This window comes from Chroicocephalus ridibundus, chromosome 2 (genome assembly GCF_963924245.1).
Source record: "Chroicocephalus ridibundus chromosome 2, bChrRid1.1, whole genome shotgun sequence".
In the NCBI taxonomy this organism is placed as follows: domain Eukaryota; kingdom Metazoa; phylum Chordata; class Aves; order Charadriiformes; family Laridae; genus Chroicocephalus; species Chroicocephalus ridibundus.
The window spans coordinates 38,291,352-38,314,579 of record NC_086285.1 but is presented as its reverse complement, the minus strand read 5'-3'; the positions used below and the strand labels follow the sequence as shown (position 1 = coordinate 38,314,579).

The 23,228-nt window shown below is 42.1% G+C and overlaps 1 protein-coding gene across 5 annotated transcripts in view; it reads right to left on the bottom strand.

Annotated features, from left to right (window-relative positions):
- CREB5 (cAMP responsive element binding protein 5) overlaps window positions 1-23,228 on the bottom strand; it is a 260,697-nt gene that overhangs the window by 57,526 nt on the left and 179,943 nt on the right. For all 5 annotated transcript variants that reach the window (XM_063325090.1, XM_063325093.1, XM_063325089.1 and 2 more), the window contains 2 exons: window positions 15,637-15,763; window positions 13,416-13,526 (listed from right to left, as the gene is read on the bottom strand). In XM_063325090.1, the coding sequence (XP_063181160.1) occupies window positions 13,416-13,526; window positions 15,637-15,763 (238 nt within the window). The remainder of the gene's footprint in view (window positions 1-13,415; window positions 13,527-15,636; window positions 15,764-23,228) is intronic.

Here is a 23,228-nt window from a genome sequence, read left to right as displayed (position 1 = left end):
CCTTGAGGGCTCCACCGTGCCGCGCGGGCGAGCACTGAAACCCCTGTGGGTGCTGTTAGGAGCTGACACAGGAGGCATTAGCCTCTCCTGTGCTGTTGGGTCTCATATTGCAGAAGGGTGTGGAGATGGCAGGCAATGTGGAAAGCAGTGGTCAGCGTTGGGCGTTCTTCATCTCCTAAGCGTTGCTAATGCGTGGTGTTGGAAGCAAGGTCAAATACATGAAGTCAAAGGACACTGTTTCTGTATGTTCTGGAGGGGGCTTTTACAGTTACCCTAACTGAAAATGTGGCTTTCATAATCATTTGAAGAAGACAATACACATACCACTAATAACTTAGAATCATCAACAAGTACTAGGTCATTAATATATCACAGTGACACGTCTCAGTAAAGCTTTGGAGACAGAGAAAGAAATACCAGTGGAAGACAGTCAGGCTTTATGGTGGTGGTGTCCCTAGGCCAAATCCATCCTTCACGAAACTGTGCTGACACCATTAAAGACACCCCAAGGATCAATTAAACTCATTACATCTTACATTACATAATGAGATCTGTACAGGGAAATTTCTTATAGTCTTACTGCTACAGCTTCTAGTGTTAAATAGGATTTGTACATCCTTAACTTAAAATGAAGTTTCCGAAGTATTTTAAGGCATACATCACCTAGACTATGTAAAACTAATTTGTGAAACAGGTTTCCAAAACATACACAATTCGGCCTTTGGCCCAGGGTGTTTCACAGCATCGCTATGTGCTGTTAAATTGCGGCTGTAGTCCCGCTCAGGACTAAGACTGCACTTCCCAGCTGGAAGAAGTGAGTACTAAGAGATGAGTACATAAAAAGCTGATGATACTTTGTGATCTCCAGAGGACAAAAAGCAAGTACTGTCCCCATGGTCAACAATAAAATGAGCCATTCACACACCGAAACGCTCTTCCCAGCAAAGCCATCTGAAGCCGTCTTCTTTTAGGTATCAGAGAAATAAAATGCAAGGCACCCTTCCCACCATGGGTTAAACCTGGATAAAACGGGGTACACCCAAAGAACCTGAAGCAGGAGGTGAAGTAAGGCTGCCTGTATGGTTGCAAGCTCTGGGCTGCTTTCGAGCCTCCAGAATAGAGCTCAGCTTGACATTGAAAAGCTTTGTAGAGGTTGGTCATTCTCTCAAACTTGACACAGTCATAAATCCAAAGCACAGTGCAGCCAGGCACAGGGTTGTTTTTTTTCCCAGGATGAGAACACATCTGAAACAACACGCTCAGACAGTATGGTATTATTTACTTACAGCTGAGCTTAGGAGATCGGGTAGCAGCCTCAGAAATTATCCCAATTATTTGAAATTGCAGTCTAGTGTAAGAATTCTGTCAGGAGAGAGGAGTGCAAGAGGCGGAGCGGTGGGAAAAATTAAGACGGCTTTTTTTTTAATAAAGCAAAATGAACCAAGGCACGTATTCAAAAATAAGTTACTAAAAACCATTTTATAAACTAGCTTTAAAATCTCTTAATAGCATTAGCTTACCTTCTGTTGTGTCTGAAGAAATATATATGAACCAATAATGTTCTCATGAGATTTCATTACTGAAAAGGCTCATTAGAAAAGGCATTAAAATACTAATTACCTCATAAACTATTTAGCTGCGTACCCACTGGGACAGTACTTACGAGTGCTCAAGCTCTTCATAGATCCAGCTAATCAATTAATGCTCATTACAACCAGAAAGAGTATGCAGACTGCAGCATGCAGGAGAAATAAATAAGTCAGAGGTTAGCAAAGAAAGTGACTTGGCTGTAATCGAGCCTTCCTTTGTAACACAACTGTTGTCTGCTACGGTTTAATTTTAATCAGCCTTTTTGGTACTTCTGGTAACGTGACTCTTCCCGTCTCAAGAATCTCAGCTATTGTTATTGCTGCTTGAAGTACATAATTTATTATGGGAGATACATCAAATGCCACGTGGAGATTCAAGTGGACAGGTAGAGTTGTTCACCGATACCATGCTAACATTACCTACTGGATGTGTAAATGAAGAGGAGAGGGGCTTGGGGGTGTGTCTTGTGTGGTTTTCTTCTTCAAAGAAGAGCAGCCCCAGAGACACAGATGCACTGCCAGCTTTCCTGCACGTGTTCCCCGGAAACCAAAGCCCAACACCAGTGCCTACCCTCCACCAAGGCTCAGGAAGGGGCAGAAGACGTCTGCTGGTGAGAACTGGGCTCTCACGGTGTTTTACAAACACCATGGGGGAAGAGGTCTTGCTTTACATCTCACAGAGAGGGCATATATGCTCCTTTACTTCAAGGGCACCAGGACCGCGGACCCTCTCTCCTCATTGGACATGGCTGCCCAGTGTCGACATTGGGAGTGCCCAGAACCTGGATGGAGCCTGCTGGTCTCCTCTCCTTGCTTTTTGCCGAGGCTCCTGCAGGGAGGCTCCTGGCATACATGCTGTCACCATTAGCCTTCCGTGGATATCGGTCCATCACTTGTGATACTAACATCCCACTGAGAAACAAAAGATGGAGATCAACCTGCAGGTAGCCCACGACTTCAAGCAAATGCCATTTCCCAACCACGTGCACATCATGATTTCTCCTGTCCTGTAACAGCCAGGAGGCTGGCAGCGTGTTTCTGAAAGAAAGACACTTCAGGAAATGTAGCGCTCAGCACGATCTACAGCATCTCTGCTTAAAGACATCCAGGACTTAACCCTGGTTGCTTATCATCTCCTTCACACATGCAGGTCAAGAAACCTTCGCTTCTGCTTGAGACCTTAAAAATCTCTGCAGAAATATCTCACATGCTCCAACGAAATGCATGTTCATGGTCTCTGTTGTTTTCACTGTGGAGGGGACAAACCAAAGATGGGAACTAGTAAAGTGAGGAACTCTCAAGCTACTTCATCCAGCTGGTCATTGCCCAGTTTGTGGTGGTCAGAAGCCCTACAACTCATAGCTATGCCATTTAGATTTTTGTGGGCAGTATTAAAATAGTTTCACATATACCAGTTTTACTAAGACTAGTATAAACGTATCTTGAATTTTAAGTGTAGAAGAAAGGGAAGTTTTACTTTCTAAAATCTTTAAAATTGGATCAAGCTGCCTTATCTTCTAAAATGAAGGATTTGGGTATCCTTGGACAATCCCAGTAACCACAAATTTCACCAAGGACTATTCATTCCTATTTTAATTCTCAGCAGTAATACATTTATATACCAGTTTTCACATAAACCCTAGACTACTCTGGGAACTGTTTATTTGACTAATTCAAAGATTGTTTGGATCAAGTTTCCAATCAAACTAATCCATCACTAACATTAATTAGAAGACTGACAGCTCTCAGCAAATTGATGTAGCAGAACAAATTTCCCATTCTTCATGCAAATGGTAGTCATCCTAAATGTTAGTAAGTGATTTTTGGATAATACAGATGGATATTCAGTTATTTATTGTTCTTCAACATTGTGAAATATTTCAGGAAAAGTGGTTTCCTAACAAAAGATAAGGCAATGCACAAATAAACAGATGGACAAAGTTGGCAAAATAGGCATATGCAAGATTATGCTTGCACAGTAAAAGTGCACAGAATAAAGATGGAAAAAAAAAAAAACAACACCAGAATCACAGAAAAGAAAAAAAAAAATACACACATGCACATGTGCACAAACACGCACACCTGCAGACATTTGGCCAACAAAGCTGGAGCTCTTCAGATTGTTAGTTCTACTATCGTCTCCCACTGCCTCTTGTTTAAATGGAGTACTCAGTCCAGATTTCGTACACATCCAGATATTAATGTTTTGGCAGGATTTTTTAATTTAAGAGGATTCCTGGAAGATGAAGTTAGAGCAATAGCTGTTACAAAAACCGAAATACGTAGTTTTCTGTGACACACACACACACACACGGCACACCAACACCAGCCTACAGAGCAGCTGTACATGTCCATCAGATGGAAAGCAGATCAGGACTTTACCCACCCTCATCCTGGGTATCTCCTGCCTGCTATGCTGGCAGCCAAACAAAGTTCACGCTTAACCTTGTGCTAAAGAGCTTCTGTTAACAGTCGGAAAACACAGTCCATCCTCTTTACATATATTTCTCCTGAACCACAAGCAGCACATAAAGCAAACTCTAGTCAAATCCAGTAATGATGCTAGGTATTTTGGGAAGAAAAAAAAAAAATCAAAAAGTTGGCACAGTAAGGCAAATGTCATACTTTGGTGTATAGTGGTGTTCTGTCAGAAGCCAGACATATTAAAAATATTTACATAATTTAAAATAATTTGTACAGGTCTAGTAAAGTCTATTTTGGGCTTTGGGCTTTAATAAAAGTTTAAACATTTGCTAGATCCCATTGGACTTCACGTGTAACCTTGGCATTTGAGGGCAGTATTGAGGATATGCCATTACTAAACTTTTCATATTAGCATGAGTGTGAACTGAAATACCATAATAAAAATATAACAATATTTCTTGCGACTTGAAAACAGCCCTGGACTTTATATGTATTTCCAGATGGGAAACTAAAAATGTACCCTATGTTTGCACATGTATACTCAGAGGTGGCTTTTAGTCTAATTTCAACATTCCAGAATAATGTGGCCTAAATATAACAACATGAATGATCCATCAGTTTCAAAGAAAGATCTGACAATTCTTCACTATGAATCATTAGGGACAGGTACCAATACCTGTCACTGACTGATACAGGAGAGTCAAAAACTCCCAGTGATTACTTGGTATGATGAATCAATTATAAAAAATTTCCTGATATTATTTTGGGGCATAGAGAAAATAATTTATCTTTAAATATTATGTAATGAACACTTATAGGAAGCAGAGTTGAAAAATTTAGTCAGAAAAAGTTCATACAAGATGCTGGAAGAGTTGGCAAAACACCAGTGCGCAAAAAGAAGAGGCAAATCTGTACTGTGTTCTACATAAAAGAATAACACTAAAACCAAAAGCCAAAACCAACAAAATGCTTACCTGGCAGTATCAAACTGTGGAAGGGCCAGAGCTTGCCTAAAGGAAAATTTTGAGATTCAGAAGTATAAACTAGGTCCTCAGTTGATGCAAAAACCACACAGTTCCTTTGAAGTCAAAGAATTTATACAGGTTTACAGCAGCTGAGGATCAGGGCTAGATTTTAAAAGTAATCTTTGACGATACCAAAAAATGTTGCTTCTGTTTTTTTAAAGGTAGAGGAGCATGAAATTCTACTTTAAGCTGCTCGTGGGGCTTGTTTTCTTTCTGAACACTTATTTTGGAAAATTAAAATGGCGAGGAAAGGAGAGGAAAGGACAGGAGAGGAGAGCAGAGCAGAGCAGAGCAGAGCAGAGCAGAGCAGAGCTGCAGTGAAAAGGTGTCTATTTTGTTTTAAATCATTCCCAGTAGACTGAAAAACAAAGCTACAGGAACCCCGGTTGCTGATCTTCTATTTTACAAAAGCTTTCTTTTTTTTACAACATAGTTTTAAGACCAAGCTTTTGTGAATGAAAATGTAATATCACAAAGGTACCAATCCTACATTAAAGTACTTCCACACTGATATTGTTACTAAAGGAAGAATTTGATACTATCTTAAAATAAGATTTTTAGAACATTTTTCAATATGGTAATGAGTTGCTTTCAGTGTGACTTTAATATATACAATAAAAGTAACACATCCATGACTAGAGGAGAGACGGTTTGCACAAATTAAATTCTATTCCTAAAAGACAGTGTTTTAGTTTTAGTTAAATCTTTGAAGTTCATCTTTAGCTGGTCACAGTCCATCTTCCTCATGCCTCTGCAACACTAATGGGAAATGATTCCAGTTAAATCAAGTATTTCCCTGTCTTCTTTGTAACATAAGTCACTTAAAATGGGGTAAACTATCTAAAGTAACTTGGAGGTGCCCACGCTGCCAGAGAAATTGCAGTCAGTCCTCAAGCATGCGAGCAACAGGCTGTGAGTAAAGACTGCTCCGGTCCCCTGGGCCGGGGGAGGGGGGGTAAGGTGGGTTATGCAGTAATTGTAGTATAAGGAGGATACAGAGTGCAGAGGACACAGCCAACTACACTACATCCCATACAGTCTCACTAGGGAGCACATTTGGGAAGATTATTCATAGCATTTCATCCACTAAAATCTCAGATAAACATTACTGGCCAGCGATTTGTTAGTAAAAACCGCAAGCGGAGCAAAGTTTGCTGCGTAAGTGTTTCCAGGGTGGGAGACCCAGCCTGTCCCAGTTTTTAAATTACCTCCTTGATAACTCTCCGAACATAAATAAGAGAAGTTGCACTAATGAACATCTGGAAGACAGTATATAACCCTCCCACCGCTGAAAAGTGTCACCGGCCGTATCTGACAGAAGAAACAACAAATGCTGTGAGCATTTCCTCAGACTGAACACAGCTTGTAGCAGTATTTCAAATATGCCTGTGATCTTAGAAGGAGCTCTACAGGGGTATTCGTTAGTCCTGGTTTGGATACGGTTGACATTATGTGAAAGTAAGTGCTCTCCGGAGATTTCAGTGAAAGCCACGATGCCAGGGAAGCTGATCTCACAAGGCTTCCATCATCTCAGATGACAGAAGTCTCAGAAGATCAGTTAATTTTTGTCATTCTGAGCCAAAATCTCATCAGTAAAGTTCAGGAAATTTCAGGGGCATTAAATCCAAACACAAACTGTCGCCTTTATTTGAATCTGAACCCTAAACTTGAGCCTGCCCCACCATAAGCTCGAGGAGTCCAGAGTCTCCCCATTCTTCCACTAGTCCTGAAAAGACACTATATTTCAACAATTATATTGATATTTCCAATATTAATAATAAATATTAACGTGACAAAAATACATATACATAAATTCTACTCAGACAGAAGTTGTGTTTTCTGGAAGTGGCAGCCAGAAATTCTTCTGTGCTTGTTTCAGCTCTTCCACTGACAAATTGTGTGGCCTCTAGTGAGTCACTTCACTTTTCTCTCTCAGTTCAAGACTAAAATTATTTATCTCACAGGAACACTATCATAATTAATAAACTGCTTCATTAGCTACTGTATAGTTTTTAGAAAATGCTTTTTAAGCCTGTCCATAAAGAAGAGATTTATTGCCATGAGAATTTTGCTTCCAGCTCTTGTGTCCTCGTTGGTTAAAATATGGAGCTGGTAAAATGTGTAACACCACCCCCTCCACCCCAAAGCCCATCACTTGTCATAAGATGCAGTTGTACATCCCAAGCAAATGCCGGGCTTAACATGCAACGGCCTGAAGTGCAAAACAAATTCCATTATTCATCTTGGAAATCTTGGAAAGTGAAAGCTGTACAAAGTCCAAGCAAAAGACTGAAACGTATCTATGTGAAGCAGAACTTCCCCATAACACGACCTTGTTTTTATTTTTATAATTTCCTTTTCCCTGGCTTCACTACTGTAAGGACTTGCTTTCACTTGCACCAGCTCCCACTGACACACAACTTTACACAAACAAAATCTTTTCTGGAATGGACAGTTCAGCACCAAACGAGTCGCCCTCATGTATACAGATGCATCTGACTTAAGTTTCAAAACCTTGCAACACACAAAAGCCAGCAGTTCATGTGTTGGGCTAGATGATAGCTACAGCAAGCAAATATTGGGATTGTATTTCAATTATTGCTATGGTTACAAAATCAGGGTGGACACCGGAGGGAAAAGGAGAAAGAGAAACAAATCTACGACGACAGTAAATCCTCTGAGGAAAGAGAGGGTGGTGGAGAAACAGAGGGAAAGAGAAAGGGTGAGGGCTGGTGGGTGGGGGAGAAAGCGAGGTCATTTTAACACCCAGCTGAATAAAGGCAAACAAAATAATAAAAATCCAAGTTCTTCTAGGGAAACAGCACTGATAAGATCACCGCAGGATAAAGTGACACAAAGAAAGAAAAATGCAAGGAATTGTTACAACTTGTGTCTGCAACAGGCAACGCAATTTGTATGCACTTGGGAGAAGCGAGATCAAGTATTCAACACGTATTCGCAGCAGCTATGAGTAACTGAGCCCCCTCGCTTCTCTATTGTGCTTATTGGGCCACTGACAGCTTAAGAAGAATTAGTTCCTACCCAGCCTAGTTCATAATCCAGCATTTAGGCATGACGGGTACAAGGTCCTGTTTCAGTAAACAAAACAAAATATGATTAGCTTCACCCATCACGATAATACCTTAATCCACCGCAAGGCATACTGTCTGCAGGCAAAGCTACTGCCCAGGGAGGATTTACAGCGTAGATCAGGACCACACTGAAAGGTTGCTTTGGGGACTTCAAAACACGAGCGCAAATGTAACAGGAGATATGATTTCAGAACAGTGAGTTTTGTCAACAGTTGCAGAAGCACTGTGTTTTTTAACTATTTAACAGTCCTGTTCTTGAAAACATGTCTCAGTTACCGATACAGGAAATTTTGTCACAACTCTTTTTTTTTTTATATTGGAAGGCTTCACTTTGCACTTTTTATTTTTTCTTACGCTGCTTTCATTGCTTTATTGTGGAGGACAAGATGAGCAATTGCTGTTGAAAGCTCTGCAGAGATGCGACATTTCTCTTTCTGCTCGGTAGTCCAGAATCCCTGCGAAGCAAAGGCTTCTGGCCCTGAAGCAATGCGTGTTGCTCTACTAAAGCGATTCCTTTCCCAGCCAGCTCGATAGGAAAACACAGACTTCAAACCTTTTATTATATTTAACAAAATACCTTCAGTCATGAAGTGTTAAGTAGCTAAACCTAGAGCTTCAGCGACTCTGATCCTGTCCAGACTGCCTACGCCAGTCTCCTGCCCTGAAATCAGTATGGAACGCTTGCAGACCTGGTCCCAGAGCTGGTACCCAGTGGGATGTCCTTCCCAAGGCCACCAGCTGTCCCAGGATGCCACTGCTGTTTGGGCAGCGCTCTTGTTTCCCCATCCAACGGCTGCTACAAGGGCCAAGCCGAGTACCAAACCGGGGCCCGGGGTAAGAGCTTGCTCCAGCAGTTTCTCCCTTCCCTGCAGCATCACAGCTCACGGGCACAGAAACAAGAAGCAGCAGAAGACTCCATCCAAATGCAGACCTCAAACTGCACCCGAGGAAAACCAGCCACCTCTGCGGCCAAGCCGTTCCCACTCGGTTGTTCCTGGGGAAAGCGAGCTCTGCCTGACAGCCATACGAAATGCACCCGTGTCCCCGCAGCCAGCCCTGCCTTTCTGCTAGGATGGAGAGCTCAGAGGCACTTGGACCATGTTTTTCACAGACACCAGTCGGATCTGGACCCTTAACTCTCATTAAGCCGAATAAAAACTAGTGCTGATGACAACTGGCTAAACGCAATTTCTTTTACCTCTCCTCCTCCGCCGCCAAAGCTGTCCGGCATTCTTAGGTAAATTATGAGGTTTGGTTAATATGGATATTTTACCATTATAATTAGGAACATGGTCATTACTGGTTTATTACTTTTCTTTTCTGGTTATGTTTTCAGTCTTACATCTGATAGACACTTTGGAATTAATTTTCTTATTACTACTGTTCAGCCTAGTAAGGCAAGAACAATAGCCCACAAACCTACACGCTTCTGATATGAAAATAATTTCTTTTCTTTTTTAAAGAACCATATAGATTCTGTCAGGAAGGCAGGCACAGCCAAGCCACATATATTACATTTTATTTAAATTTTATAAAGCTATGTATCCAGCCAGGGGAAGACAGAGAGGGCAAAAGAAAAAAATTAACTGGTCAAATTGAAAACTGTATTTAAAAGTTCAATTCTGCTTTTTATATCTCCTTTCAGAGCTCATAAATCTCTACAGGTTAACGATCAATGCTGTGCAAAATTCAGATAGAGAGGCATCAGCTCCACTGGAAAGACCTGCTCTCACGCAGCCTTCCAGCAGTTCAGTGCACGCTATTTATCTTTCACTCCGGTAATCCACACGGTATTGCACTTCCGAGTTATAAAACCTTGAATACTCTGAAACTGCAAACCAAAAGGTATGTAAGCAGTATATTAAGGCGAAGACACCGCCAACAATTTCGAGTGCATAATATTCTCAGCCTACTGAACCACATGTTAATATGCTACACGTGCTATTCTGCATATTTTTACCATGTACACTTAGAGCTATACGTTTCCTCCACTTTCCAATGCAATATATTTTAATACAAAATCAATGTGTGTTTTTGGTGGGCAGCAGAAAAAAGGTTTTATCCACTCAGCTCTGAATCTAAGGAGAAAGCAGTATTGATTTAGATGTTCACTCATTCATTTCCTAGGACAGTTTTAAAGCATTAGGTGATAACCTAATTGAGAGGCACACTGTGAGGGAAACTGAGATTGTTGTGATAAATTAAATCAGCTCTGGGATGTCATCCACAATACTTTAATATTTGAAGGAACATTCTCCCGAAAAAATTAAACCAGGAAATGAGCACCTTGGGTGGCAGAGTGTGGCTTTCTATAAATGACAGGTAATACAAACTTATTAACATATGTATAGATAAATAAATTGCTTATTATAGAAATATAACACTAATGCAACACATATTCTGTATGTGTCTTTAGTTGTGCTTGCATATCAGATAATGTATGTATTTATCAGACTGGCTTCCATTTCCTGCTACAAAGTGATAACGAACCAACCAAGGGTGTGAATCTTTTGCCATCTACCTTCTTTCTCGAAGAAACCTGGCATCATACCGCATCCATACTGATATTATTTCTTCATATTTATTTTATAGAAGCAGATGAAGTCACATGTGTCACCAAATAGTCTTACGACTGCTGCATACCAAATCATGCTTGCATTGCACAGGTACATACATCCCTGAGGCCAGAAAGATTTGGTCACACATCTGGATCTCACTTCTAGAGGAGCCTGTCCTGCATTCTCTCATGTAGGCACAAAGAAATTGTGGATCCATCTGCCACGGATTTGGACGGCTGATGAATCAGGCCCCAAATCCCCCAAATTTCTCCAGTTTCTGCAGTCGTTAGCTGCAAGCAGCTTGGATGACTCTGCCTAATGTTTAACATGTATATTCTTTGCAGAGTGGGGCCAACCAAAGAGAACACAAGCAGTGCTGGATGCACCAGCAGTAATAGCATTAGCAGAATCTGAAATTCCTTCCTAATGCAGGACGCAAGCCGGTAAGGTACTAAGCACCCTCATTTTTGACTCTTTAAAAAAAGTCGCCAGAGTATGCAAAGTCTCATGCTTTGAGCATGAAGCAAAGTGAAATAGTTAATAATAAGAACAAACATGCCTGTAATACAGATGATTCAGAATTAAAATTCATGAACTTACACGTAAGAAATAACTTTGCTCTGAATATTTCCTACTTTTTTTCCACTTTTGTTCATGCAGAATATTGTTAATAGATTCGTATTCTTCAAAGCAGTGGCTAAACGAAGAGGCTTTTTACATTACGCGTGTGCTCAAACAGAAATGAAGTATAAAACCAGAATACAGAATATTAAAAAAAAACCCTGCATTGGAAAAGAAGAAAGGTCCTGGAGCTTTGAATTATGCCTCTTACTCCTAAGAGTTAATGCATGTAGATTTTTTCCACCTCTGGAAGAGTGGCAGAAAGCCCCTGAGAAGCAAAGGCACTGTTTGTTCACTATACTGTGTTTTGGAACCGATAGCAATTTCTGTCTGAAAGAACCATGCCTTCATAGGTTAGGTTTAGGGACAAAACCTGCTTATCCAGATTAAAAAGTAATTTGTATTAATGCACAGTTTCAGCTATTAAAGCACAGAATTCTCACCATATGCACCAATAATTTAATCTTGTTCTTAAGTAGCCTCACACTTCCAGTAAAAAAAAGGCAGGGGGTGCGGGGGTAGAGTAAACTACAGAACCTTTAGTCCCCAAAACAGATGCCAGTTTTAGATTTATTCAGCCAAGGAGTATTTAGTTTGGCTCAGCTACGCTTGCGTTGAAAAAACACTTGCCTATTCCAAAAAGTTTTTAACAAGCTCTGCTGCAGATGCTGTTGCCATTTGGCATGTCACCGTCACTGTGTGGTACGGAAGAGAGAGAACTCTTGACCACAGGTTTTCCTTGGCTGGGGGAGCCAGCGTTTTTGGCTATCGCTCTTCTTCTGGCCAACTGGCTGCATGTTTACGGAGTGTGGTTTTAGACGGGGTGTTAACAGAGGTTGGGTTAACAGCCTAACCCAGACCAACAGTGAGGTGAAGGCATGACCTATCCAATCTAAGAAAACAGATAGAATAAGCTCATATATGTTGTTGCTCTTAACCCAGAATCTCTTGCATGCACCATACCTATAGACGCGATGATATTTTTCTTTGCCTCAGGATAGATGACAACAACTTTAAAAGCTGTACCAGTCATGCAAAGTAGAAATATATAAAAACATGTGGTTGCTTAATCTTTGTCGGCTTGATTTCATTCTCTCACTTACGACAATTTTACCTTGGCGAAATGCCACTGAAAGAAGTTCAATGAAGTTACTCCTGTTTTCCACTATGATGAGATATCTTGAGAGGATAAAAACCCTACAGAGTTAAACTGCAAACTTGTGTCCTCGTATTTCCACTAGCCAGCAAATGGCAGTTCTGAAGCTGAAAAAGCCTAAGTGTTTCTACATTGATGAACTCGGTTCCAGGGATATTAGTGATGAATACCTCCATGAGAGTGCATATAAAGCTGGGGAAAACTTACGAACGCCCACTTGTAGTTTAGTTTACCTACATTAATCCTATACCAGTACATATCCTGAGAAGCCTTGACCTTGTAAGACCTACAACAACTTTAAAAAACACTGTGACATTTGCCTTGTACAAATAAATTCTTTTTGTCCAAATTCTGACTCTTCTTTGTGACATTTGACTCATACAAATCAATTATTTTTGTCCAAATTCTGACTCTTCTTTTTGACAGTAATACCTTTGTTGCACTCAAGCAAAAGAAAATATCCCAGTTTTATATACATTGCTTGGTCTGCTTTTCTAACACTGCCATTTCCCTGGCATACCATGCACCTATCCGGAAAAAACAAAGACTATGTACACTCCCTCCACATTAGACACTTTTTACTTCACTCTCTATTAACTGACAATTTTCTTTAAGCCAAGTTGTGGAGCATTGACACCATCAGAGAACCAGCCAGACCATTTACTTAAATTCTACTAATCTGCACAAAAAATCCTATTTAACACAGTACGGATCAGATAGCCCACCCTTCACTTCAGTTCCCTCTCACCGAGAGTTCAGCTAGGACTAGGAACATCTTGAAAGTTCATAGACACAAAGGCAATTTACTGCAGCGTATTAAAAAAGAGTATAACATATGACTAAGAATGAAGTAAGCAGTGTCTGGCTACATCCCCCACTGTCTGGGTAACCAGTACGCAAGAGCAATATAAGAAAAGAAAATGATTTTTTAAAAATTTTGTCTTTTTTACCATTTTGGCTTCTGAATGCATTGGGGGGACTTGAGGTGAAGCACATGGATTATTGAGGTTCGGCCCCTGCATCCCCATGATGTTGGAGTTCATTGACATTTGTCGCTCCATCTTTTAAAAGAAAAAGAAAAAAAAAAAAAAAGGTTTGAAATCGTCTGGAGACATTTGCAAGAATTTATGCTCAGTTTCTCTTTAAATGGACTCAGCTTTATTTCTTCAAGTCATGACTGGAAAAATAACAATCATCTGTGTCGTGAATCGCATGTGTGTATGCACGCCGGTGTGTGTTTCGTCAGAATCGGCCCTGAAAACTCACAGCCAATTATAAAGAAAAGGGTTCTTTACTAAACAAATGTAGCAGCCACCCAGGTTTGTGCTTTTTTGTAATGATTTTCTCCCTTTCAGTATAACAACACTCGGAGTTAAGTGGTTTTAAAAGCATCATTGTATAAAGTTGTGGCTTCCCCTGTCAGTGCAGCCCAACTTAGATTGTTAAAAACATAAATAAAAATCTACAATCTCGAGTATATGGAAAACGAGTTGGCTCTTTTTCCTTCACTCGGACTGCTCATCTGAGAAGAGTTTTCCATATGTCGTGTAAGGGATGCTTTCATGTACTGCTGAGATAGCAAAATACGAAGGAGAACTCCTCCTGGCTATTCAGAGCCCTTTCTGGAAGCAAATCTCACTAGGCTGGGAGGGAGGGACACAGTTTTCAAACACAACCTAATGGCAGTAAGGCCTGGATAAAATAATTTCCTGGATTGTCTTCCCCAAAAAGAGGCAAGCCCTGTAACACTGCTTGGTATTGCTAGGGGTGATAAATAGGGTTACGGTGCTGCTTTCAGCTGGAGCTGAGCATCCTGCCTTGCTTCGGGCCAGTCCCCTGAATCTTTGGCTCATACAAGAAAGTCCTTTTGGATCCTCCTGAGCTCTTCCAAGGGGGGGAGCTATTTTTTGTGCCCTGTGGTGAGGAAGTGACTCCCACCCTCCATGATCCCAGCAAGACTGGGTGCTGGGGCTGGGGGAGAGGACAACATCGTTGGCGGGGAGAAGCTGCCTCTAGCAGGGGCCCTCACCCTCTCCATGGGACAGGAGCAGCTCCCACCGCCATCTCCTCTGCAGCCCTTTCAGGAGGGCTGTGGAACAGCAGCTGTGGCCAGGGCAACCAGAGCTGGTAGGGTCTCTCTTGCCTCCATGCTGATGTCTCCAGAGCTCTCAGCCGGAGCACAGCTGCTTGTCTGCAAGCAGAGCTGCCCAAAGGGCTCCCCGGCTGCAACCCAAAGCCCCTGAGCTTACACTGAAGCAGGATGTTTGCTCCATTTCAGGTTCCTCAGGAATCATGCCAGAAAAAAACCTGCCCACAGTGACATGTCTAATATTTTTTTTTTTGTTGAACTTCCTGGTCGATATTCCCGGAAAGCCTTATTGATAAGTTATTAACTAATAACTTATTAATGCCTGCTCAAATAACAGCCAAACCTGAATCATTGTAGCCCTGTGAAACATCCCCCTCGCTCCAAAAGAGCCAGAACAAGCAGCGCTTTCTTCCCCACCCATGGTCAATCGCTCTCAGGTGTCCTTCCAAACATCATGCAATGAAATAGAAACTTCTCCTTTCCCAATCCTTTCTTTCCCATGCCATCCTTATTCATCTCCACCCCTTATCGGGGTTCAAATCAGTTAAGAATTTGAAGCTACAATTGCAAATTGCACTCCTTTTGTCCTAGAAGATGGGGAATATTCCCAACTCTGCAGAAATGAGTGGAAGATGAGCAGCGATCATGACCAAATTCTAATTAAGGGCAATTTACCAGGCTGGAAAAGTAAGCCACATTTGTTTCTCGTTAGCTGATTATCTCCCACAAACAAGAGGATTACTTAGAGTTCACTGGCATAACTTACGTACATGGATTTTCCAGTTTTGTCTGACTTGAGAAAAATCTTTTTGTTCCAGTGTACTGATCTCACCTACATGACCAGCTGTGAGAACCAGAAATTGTAGTCTCATGTAAACTGTTTCTAATCACTCTCACGCTAATTAACATGCCATTAAGTGCATCAGAAATACGCTTGTGTGAAAAAGGTCCAGCTTCCTTAACTCATTACACTTTGATTTTTTAGAAAATCCAGCAGACTTTCACCTCTGCATACGCTGAATCGAGTGAAAAAACAACATTCCCCCCAAAACAAAACAAAACAAAACAACCAAAAAACTTACAGGCATGAGTACAGCAGAAGATCCAGGCATGGTAGGGTTGGGCAGGGTGCCAGGCATAGAGGCAGGCATAGGCTGTCTTTGTCGGTTGTGTAGGTGCAGCAGTGAAGACAGAGAACCTGGGACAGGCCTAGGAGAAAAGCGAAGAAAGCCGTCATGGGCTAGGGAGACCAAAACCAGCCTTACCGTGCCAGCCATTGCTAGGCACAGGCAACTCTAGACAAGCAGGCACAGATAAACCAATCCAGCATTTGTCCTCTCCTGCATAAATCAGTAGAACAGAAAGTTTTCAAGAAACAGATGAATCACCTTCCCTCTGCTATTTACCAGCTAAAGCACCACTACAGTTCATCCGGCAGAACATGAATGGAAACGTAACAGCCAGTCTCGCCCTGTGCACCTCTGCATCTTACAGTGGCCAGCAAAAGATTTCTACAGGCAAAGCAGGAAAATGTCCTGGCATGCCACATCAGGGCACTGCTGTAAATTCAGCCCTCGGGAACAAAAGTATCTGGATGATAGTTTCCCAGACTATGACAGAAAATGAAACGCTCTTAAATTAATTTTGAAATTTTGTCACCTGTAAATAAACTACTCTAAAATGAGTATTTCACCTTGTTCTTGATATTCTCTCCTGTGAAACTCTAGCAAGCCTTTGTTCCAAAGGAAGGTTCCAGATTTTACCAGTTAGCATGCCACCAAGGCACAGAAAATGGGAAAAAAAAGAAAGAAAACTAGCAAAATTGCATTCAGATTAAGCAGCTTGTAAAGGCAAAAATTACGGACTATAAAAAACCAGAATGAGTTATTTTGGCAAAAGGAGTTCAAAAGATTAGAAGGATTTTTCTAAGTACACCACAGGGAAAAGACTGCATGTGAGAAAGCAGGCCCACTCACAAAGAAGAACAATCATAAAATTAATGGATTAAACAAAACTGGGACTACACTTTGAAAATAGCCTTTAAGAATGGGGTCTTGGGAGTTAATTAAATTAATCAGGCTTTTTTTTTCCTTTAGTTTTGAAGAACGTATGAGTTGCTTGAAGTTTGGGGTAAATATAACTTGTAACCTTTTCAAAAAGCATGAAAATAGGAAAGCTTTCACATACAGTACTTCAAAAACATTGCTAGTACAGATTAGTATGTTAAATTCTCACAGAGTAGGATGCTCTGCAGCATAGTACGTGGTTTACACAGTCTATTAGGCAGGAGAAATATCCCTAAAGGTGTGAGAACGACCAGAGAGAAGGGGGCATAGTTCGTGAGCTTGAAGAGCCTCTGCAGGGCGCAACATGGAAAGAGTCTAAAGACCTTTGGAACCTCTAAACATCAGGGTTGATTTTCAGCCTTGGCAGAAGCATCCTTTCCTTCAGTGACGAATCCACAGCTGGCCATGAAAGCTTCAAAATCGTGCTGGGCGGGTTCGGGGAAGCAGAGTCATAACCTCAGAGCTGCGAGGGGAAGGACAGTTGCTTCTCCCGCTTGGTCTGAACCGTGTCACACCAAATGATGGGACTTTACTTCTTGCCCCTCCAATTGTAAGTGATACTGGCAATCATGAATACATCCACCCCTTCGCTAACTTTAGCCGTCACTCCCGTTTATCTAACAACGAGCGAAGAGGCCAAAGGCTGTGAACAATGGGATTCACAGACATCTCGTAGGGAGGACACCACATCCAGGCTCTCAAAGCGGAGGTGCCTGTCTCATGGCAACACCAGCTCCTTCTGACCTACAAGTCTCAATCTCTTCTGCCCAGACCCCAAACCACCTAATCCCCTCTTCCCAAAAACTCCCCAGTATTTCCCATCCTTGGACTTTCAGTCCTTTAACCCTCCTCTCTTCAAGCCCATTCCCTCCAGAAACATTTCCATCCCAACAAATGCCACCTCAAAGTCCTTGCCCTGCCAACTCCCTCATTCCCAGCCACCCCTGCTCCTCCCACCCCTCTGCCCTCAGCTGCCCTCTCTTTAGCAGCTGCACATGACTGAACCCATCCTCTTGTCTTGGTTCTCCATGGAGAGAAAAAGCCTGTGTTTTAAAAGATGTTTTAAAAATCCTCCCAGACACATACAGTACTTATTCAGAAGGGGGAAAAAAACCCAAACCAACAAAACAACAACAAATGTATCTCAGATACAGACAAGAAGCTCTTCCTATGCCTCCCTGGTTGGCTTCTGATAGAGGAATACGATGTACTTTACATCTTCATAACCCCCGAAAGAAAGTCAGGACAATGTCTCCCAAATACATGGTGTAACCCTGTGAGAGGGTGCAAGAAGCACTGTGAGGGAGCATGAATCAGCTTCTGGGATAGGGGACTCTACACTCAGCACAAGGCTAAGCCTGGGGAGCTGTGGAGGTCATGTAACTGGAATGGATGTAGCGCAGGAAAAATGAGCGCAGAAAATACACTTAGAGTAGACAGCCCCTGACCCATCCTCCTCTCCACTTAAAACACAGCTGCTCCATATACCAGCACTCATTCACACAAGAGGGCTGATGAATCATTAGGACAGGGTCAAAACAGCACGAAAAACAGATTCAGTGATCCTTTGAAAAGAAAAAAGTGAGGAGGTACCAGGCTGAATGTGAGGAGGAGACTGATCTTGGTTTGGTTTCCAGAGGCTGTGGTGACCCCCACAAGCAGAGTCCACCTCCCACAAGCAGAGTCCACCTCCCACCAGCCCATCGTCACTGCAACTACAGACCAGCAGACCATAAGCTCAAACAGGTCTTCTCTATCTTGTACTTTAAAGTCCGTGCGACAGCCACAAGACAGGAAGGCTGAGACCCCCACGCTGACGGGGCTGAGGAGCAGAAGAGAGTGTGCTGCAGGGGACGCACCCTGGGTTTTTCCCCAGGCGACCAGGCAGGGAGGAGAGGGCAGGAGAGGACAAAGCGCTGGTGCACTCTCATGCCTGTCCTGGGATGAGACTGAGGTGTGCACACACCCACCTGCCGGAGCTCTGGAGCCCTCTGGGTCCACCGGCTTAGACACAGCCTACGTGAACGGCGCTGGTTAACAGGAGTAACGCATTCAATAAAACTATCACTTGAGTTTTCAGTGGGACCAAAGTAAAACAAGTACCATGACAACAGCCCCTCCCCGCCTCATTCATTCTGAGACTGTCCCACATACAGACCCTTTGTACAATTCACCAGTTTCATAATAACCTTAGGTGTTAGGCTGTTTGACAGAAACTTATTTTGGCCTGACCTATGCAATTTGTGCAAGCGATTCTCAAGGGACTGCACGGTTTGAGTTTTGCTTATATGTTCCAGAGCCAAAAAAATTTCTGAAATTGCTTTAATGAGTTTGGGAATATGGGACTTGGGCAAAAGGGAATTATTGGTATTTATTAAAATGGCAAAGAAGCTTCCTTGCTGTCCCCAGTTTCACCTTTAATGCTGCTTCGCTTTGGGGATCTGCACTTAGCTAGAAGGAAAAAAATCCTCAGTACTTCAGGTATTTTTTCTTGCTACATTCCTGCTAGTCTGTTCCCAAGTGTGTTTTTCCAAAGAGGTGAAGAGCAGTCAGAGAAACCTTGTGCTTCAAGATTGACCCTCTTTGTCAAAAAGTCTGCCCTGCTCCTGCCACCAATAAAAGCGCTATGTAATGCACACCAGATTCCACTCCCCATCGGGGAAGCTGACATTGGCCAGTACTCATGGATACTTCTACTGCTTCCACATTGAATACAGGTCATCAATTAGCACGTGCTCGCACGCACTCACTCGCACAGAGCTCAGGGAATGCGTATGGCACAGAACCGTAACAGGCTGAGATACTCAATTTGTCTAAGACATTTCTTCTCCTTCCAAGGACAACACAATCTCTTTTGTTGTTGCTTTCTATCCTGCAGCAAAGAAAGTCAATGAGAGTTTATAATTGTTATTTTTGATGTCAGACACGTTGACTCTGCTCCTCTCTTTGTAAATGCTGAGGAGGTGCTGCCCGCAGCCTGTCAGTCAATATTGCTGACTGAGGGATTTTAATTCCTTGGCACCTGTGTTGCTAAATAAATAGGGTTGTTGGGCAAACAGCCCACAAATAAAGGACAGATAAGATAGAAAACTGGGAACTGCTCAACCTTGCTGAAAATCTGGCCATCCGTGGGGTTTTTCCCACATTTAAGAATTTTCAGTGTGTTCCAACAGGAGCCTGCTGTTGGACACAATGGAGTCCCAGTCAGCATTTATACACTATCTCTTTGAGCGTACGTGGCCTGGATGCATAGTGTTACGATGGCTTAGTAAAATAACACGCGTTAGCCAAGCTGCTGTAACTGACCACATTGGCTCCCCTCCCTCCGCACGGTCGTGCTAACACCGTGAGTCATCCTTACTAACATTTAAACAGATGGGCGGTACCCCGCTAAGCCACGGTGACTCGATCATGTTCCATCATATGACTCTACCCAACGATTAAAGATAACTCTACTAATGTAATCAAATATCTATGCTATATACTTCGCTATGTGCCTTCTTGATTAATACCAAATATTCTGTCTGCTATGATGCAACACCCATCTGACCCAGTTTTCTAGACTGTCTGATGACTAAACACTACATTTGTCTATTAAAAGACTAGGCTTCCCTTAACTCGAAGTCTTCAAGGAAAGTTTCTGAGGTGACAATTTGCTGCAGAGGTCTCATGAGATTAGGTCCATACTGACCTAGACCATTCAGGGCTACGTGCAGAAGGACTGATACTATTTAAAGTACCACTGCAGTATGTTTTCTATTATGGCAAAGCACTGCAGGTCAGTGGGTCTTACCATGACCTCTCTCCTGCTCCTTACTCTCCTGCATGTAGTATTCATGCAAGGTCAGCAAGAATACCTACCACAACCCAGTTTGTTCTACTTTCGCTAGCTCTGGTGTGGAAAAAGTAAAGTCGTAAGTATATGGAGCTGCACTGGAGCAAAGGAACTCATCTCTTGACTTTCTGTGGCCTCCAGACCCAGCCAGCTCACACAGCAGTAGCCCACAGGTGGCTGCTTGTGCCGTGGCAATTTGCCATGTTGGGTCAGCACTGGCTCAGGGATTTCTGCACCACGCTCCAGTTGCGCAACGCAGACTTGCCCAGACTTTCATCATTTTTATATATATGTATGTATATATATGTATGTACACATATATACATATATATATTTATTACAACGGTGCCTAGAAGCTGTGATTTAGAAACTGTGGGTGAAGTCTTACTCCAAAAAGCTTATAGACCAAGGATAAAATGAGGAAGAGCAAGTAGAAGCAATAGGGAGACATGGGGTGAATACGGCAGCAATGATACCATTATGATCAATGCAATGAGGAGCAATCACTGCATACCAGCAGCCTCATTCTTACCAGCAGCTAAGAATGAGCACAGTTGGCTATGGTCTACTCTCTGAATGTCTCATGGATAACCAGGTATTGTCATAATTAAAGTTTTCATTGCTAAAAAGTAGTTCTACAGACCAACAGCAAACCCCTTTCACAGCAGCTACTGAGGCCAGAGCACCCAAGCGCTCTCTTTGGCCTTCAATATTTGAAAAATTCAGTCAGAGGGCAAAGATGTAGAGGGGATGTTTTACCCTGAGAAAAGTGTACTGACTGGAGGGGTTGCCTCCTTTACTGCTGGTCTGCGGCTGTTTGATCCACAGTGCCATCATTTAAGCCTATCAGTCCAACTATAGCTTTCCTCTTTTGTGGCCCTTTATTTGAGGTGCTCCCTCCCCCCAGAAAAGTAGGGCAGTTCTGTCTAGTTTCAATTTATTCATTTGTCATTCAGAGGAGGAAAGAAAAAACAAACACAAAGGAAAGCAACCACAAAGCATCAGACAAGTACTTGGAATACCTCGAATAGTTGCAAGGACCTCACCTGACCTGCTGTATCCCATGTTTAACGATGTTTTAATCACAGCATCACCAGAGCGCCAAGCTTTCCAAGAAGTGGGAGGTTTGTGTCACCAGGTTTTTCAGACAGCCAAACCATATTCAGGGGAAAAGAAAACTGGCACCTAAAATTCATGGCTCCCTGCCAACCTAGCAAAGATCCTTGTTTGTATTTCTCAGACAATTCAGACATCTGCGTGATGTGGGTAGATTATTATTATCAGTAGCAGACATTTATACTGCGGTGGTGCCCAAAGGTCCCAGTCGGGACCGGGACCCCATTGAGCCTGGCACTGTACAAACACAGATAAGAGACAATTCTTACACAGTGTGTTTACAATCTAGAGACAAAAACCAGATGAAAAGTAGAAGACGGAGATAGAACACACAAGCAAATAAATATGCTAAAGAATTGGAGACAGTTTAGTGGCACTCCTCTGGTTGCTTTTTTGTTTCTTTGTATGTTTTTTATTTAACTCACATGCTCAGAAATGACAGGACCGAGGAAGTTTGCAAGAGGAAGGGAGTAACTAAGATTGAGACACAGGAAGGGCAATACTCTAGAGAGGGAAAATTGTGGCTCAACTTAGAGAATTTGGGGAGCATCCAGACAAAGCTATACTTTTTGTTGACATTTTTAAATAAAGTGTGCATATATTTTCATATATGTGTTAAAGTATTTTCCCAGTATTGGACAAGAAGAGATTTCAGCCTGGGAAAGAGAAACTAGCTGACGGTAAAGACACTGGCAAAGTGAAAGTGATGCTTGACACTGTAATGAGAAACTGGAGGACTGAGATAAGATAAGGCTAAGCTGCGAAAAGTCTTAAAGACAAGAAACTTGATTCAGAAGTGAAGGGATAGCCCATGTTAAGTGTTTGAGGAGATCTGGCACAATTAAGATAACAAGCTATATATTGGCACAGGGGTAGAAGGAATTCAGCAACAAGCATCACAAAAGGAGCAAGATGCAGCACATAGATACGAAATGATACAGACAAAGTCAAAAGCAAGCAAAGAGATGTTACTTCTCAATTCACATACCCCTTGATGTCACCTGAGAAGCTGTTCACTCGGAAAAAAGCAACTCCATCAGAAGTGCATTCTTACTCACTTGTTTTAATTCCCAGGGACAGAATATCTAACTGAAGGGAAAGAATAATAAAAAAAAAAACAAAAACAAAAACAAAAAAACCCCCAACAAAACCAAAGGACAGGGGATAGATATATGTACAGTAAAATACTAGAAACCTGTGGAAAAATGCCTCCAAAATTTGTTAAGAATTCTGTAGTTTTCACCCGAGCTTGTAGGAGAAAAGTCCCACAAATCAGCAGCCCCACTGCTGTAATGTATTTAGTGGGCCAAAATCTTATTTAAAGATTTAGTCAATGATAAATCTTGCCTTTAGAAACTTCAGTTGTGCTAATGCCACCTATATTTCCTGAACACATGTTTAAGGAACCTCTGCAAATTCAGCATAAGTACAAGGACCAGCAGGTCCTTGGAAGCCTCACAGAACCCATTAACATTTGCCTTTTGGCTCTTACAGGTCTTAGAAACTGCTGGTTTCAATCTTCCCTTCCCTCTAAATATTTCACTGGGTCGTATTGCCTGACCCATTACAAGAAAAATAAGAAAAGCTAGAATGGTTTCTTAGACTGTAACCTCCTTGGAGAAGTTTATGTTCTGCACAGTGTTATGCACACAGCTGG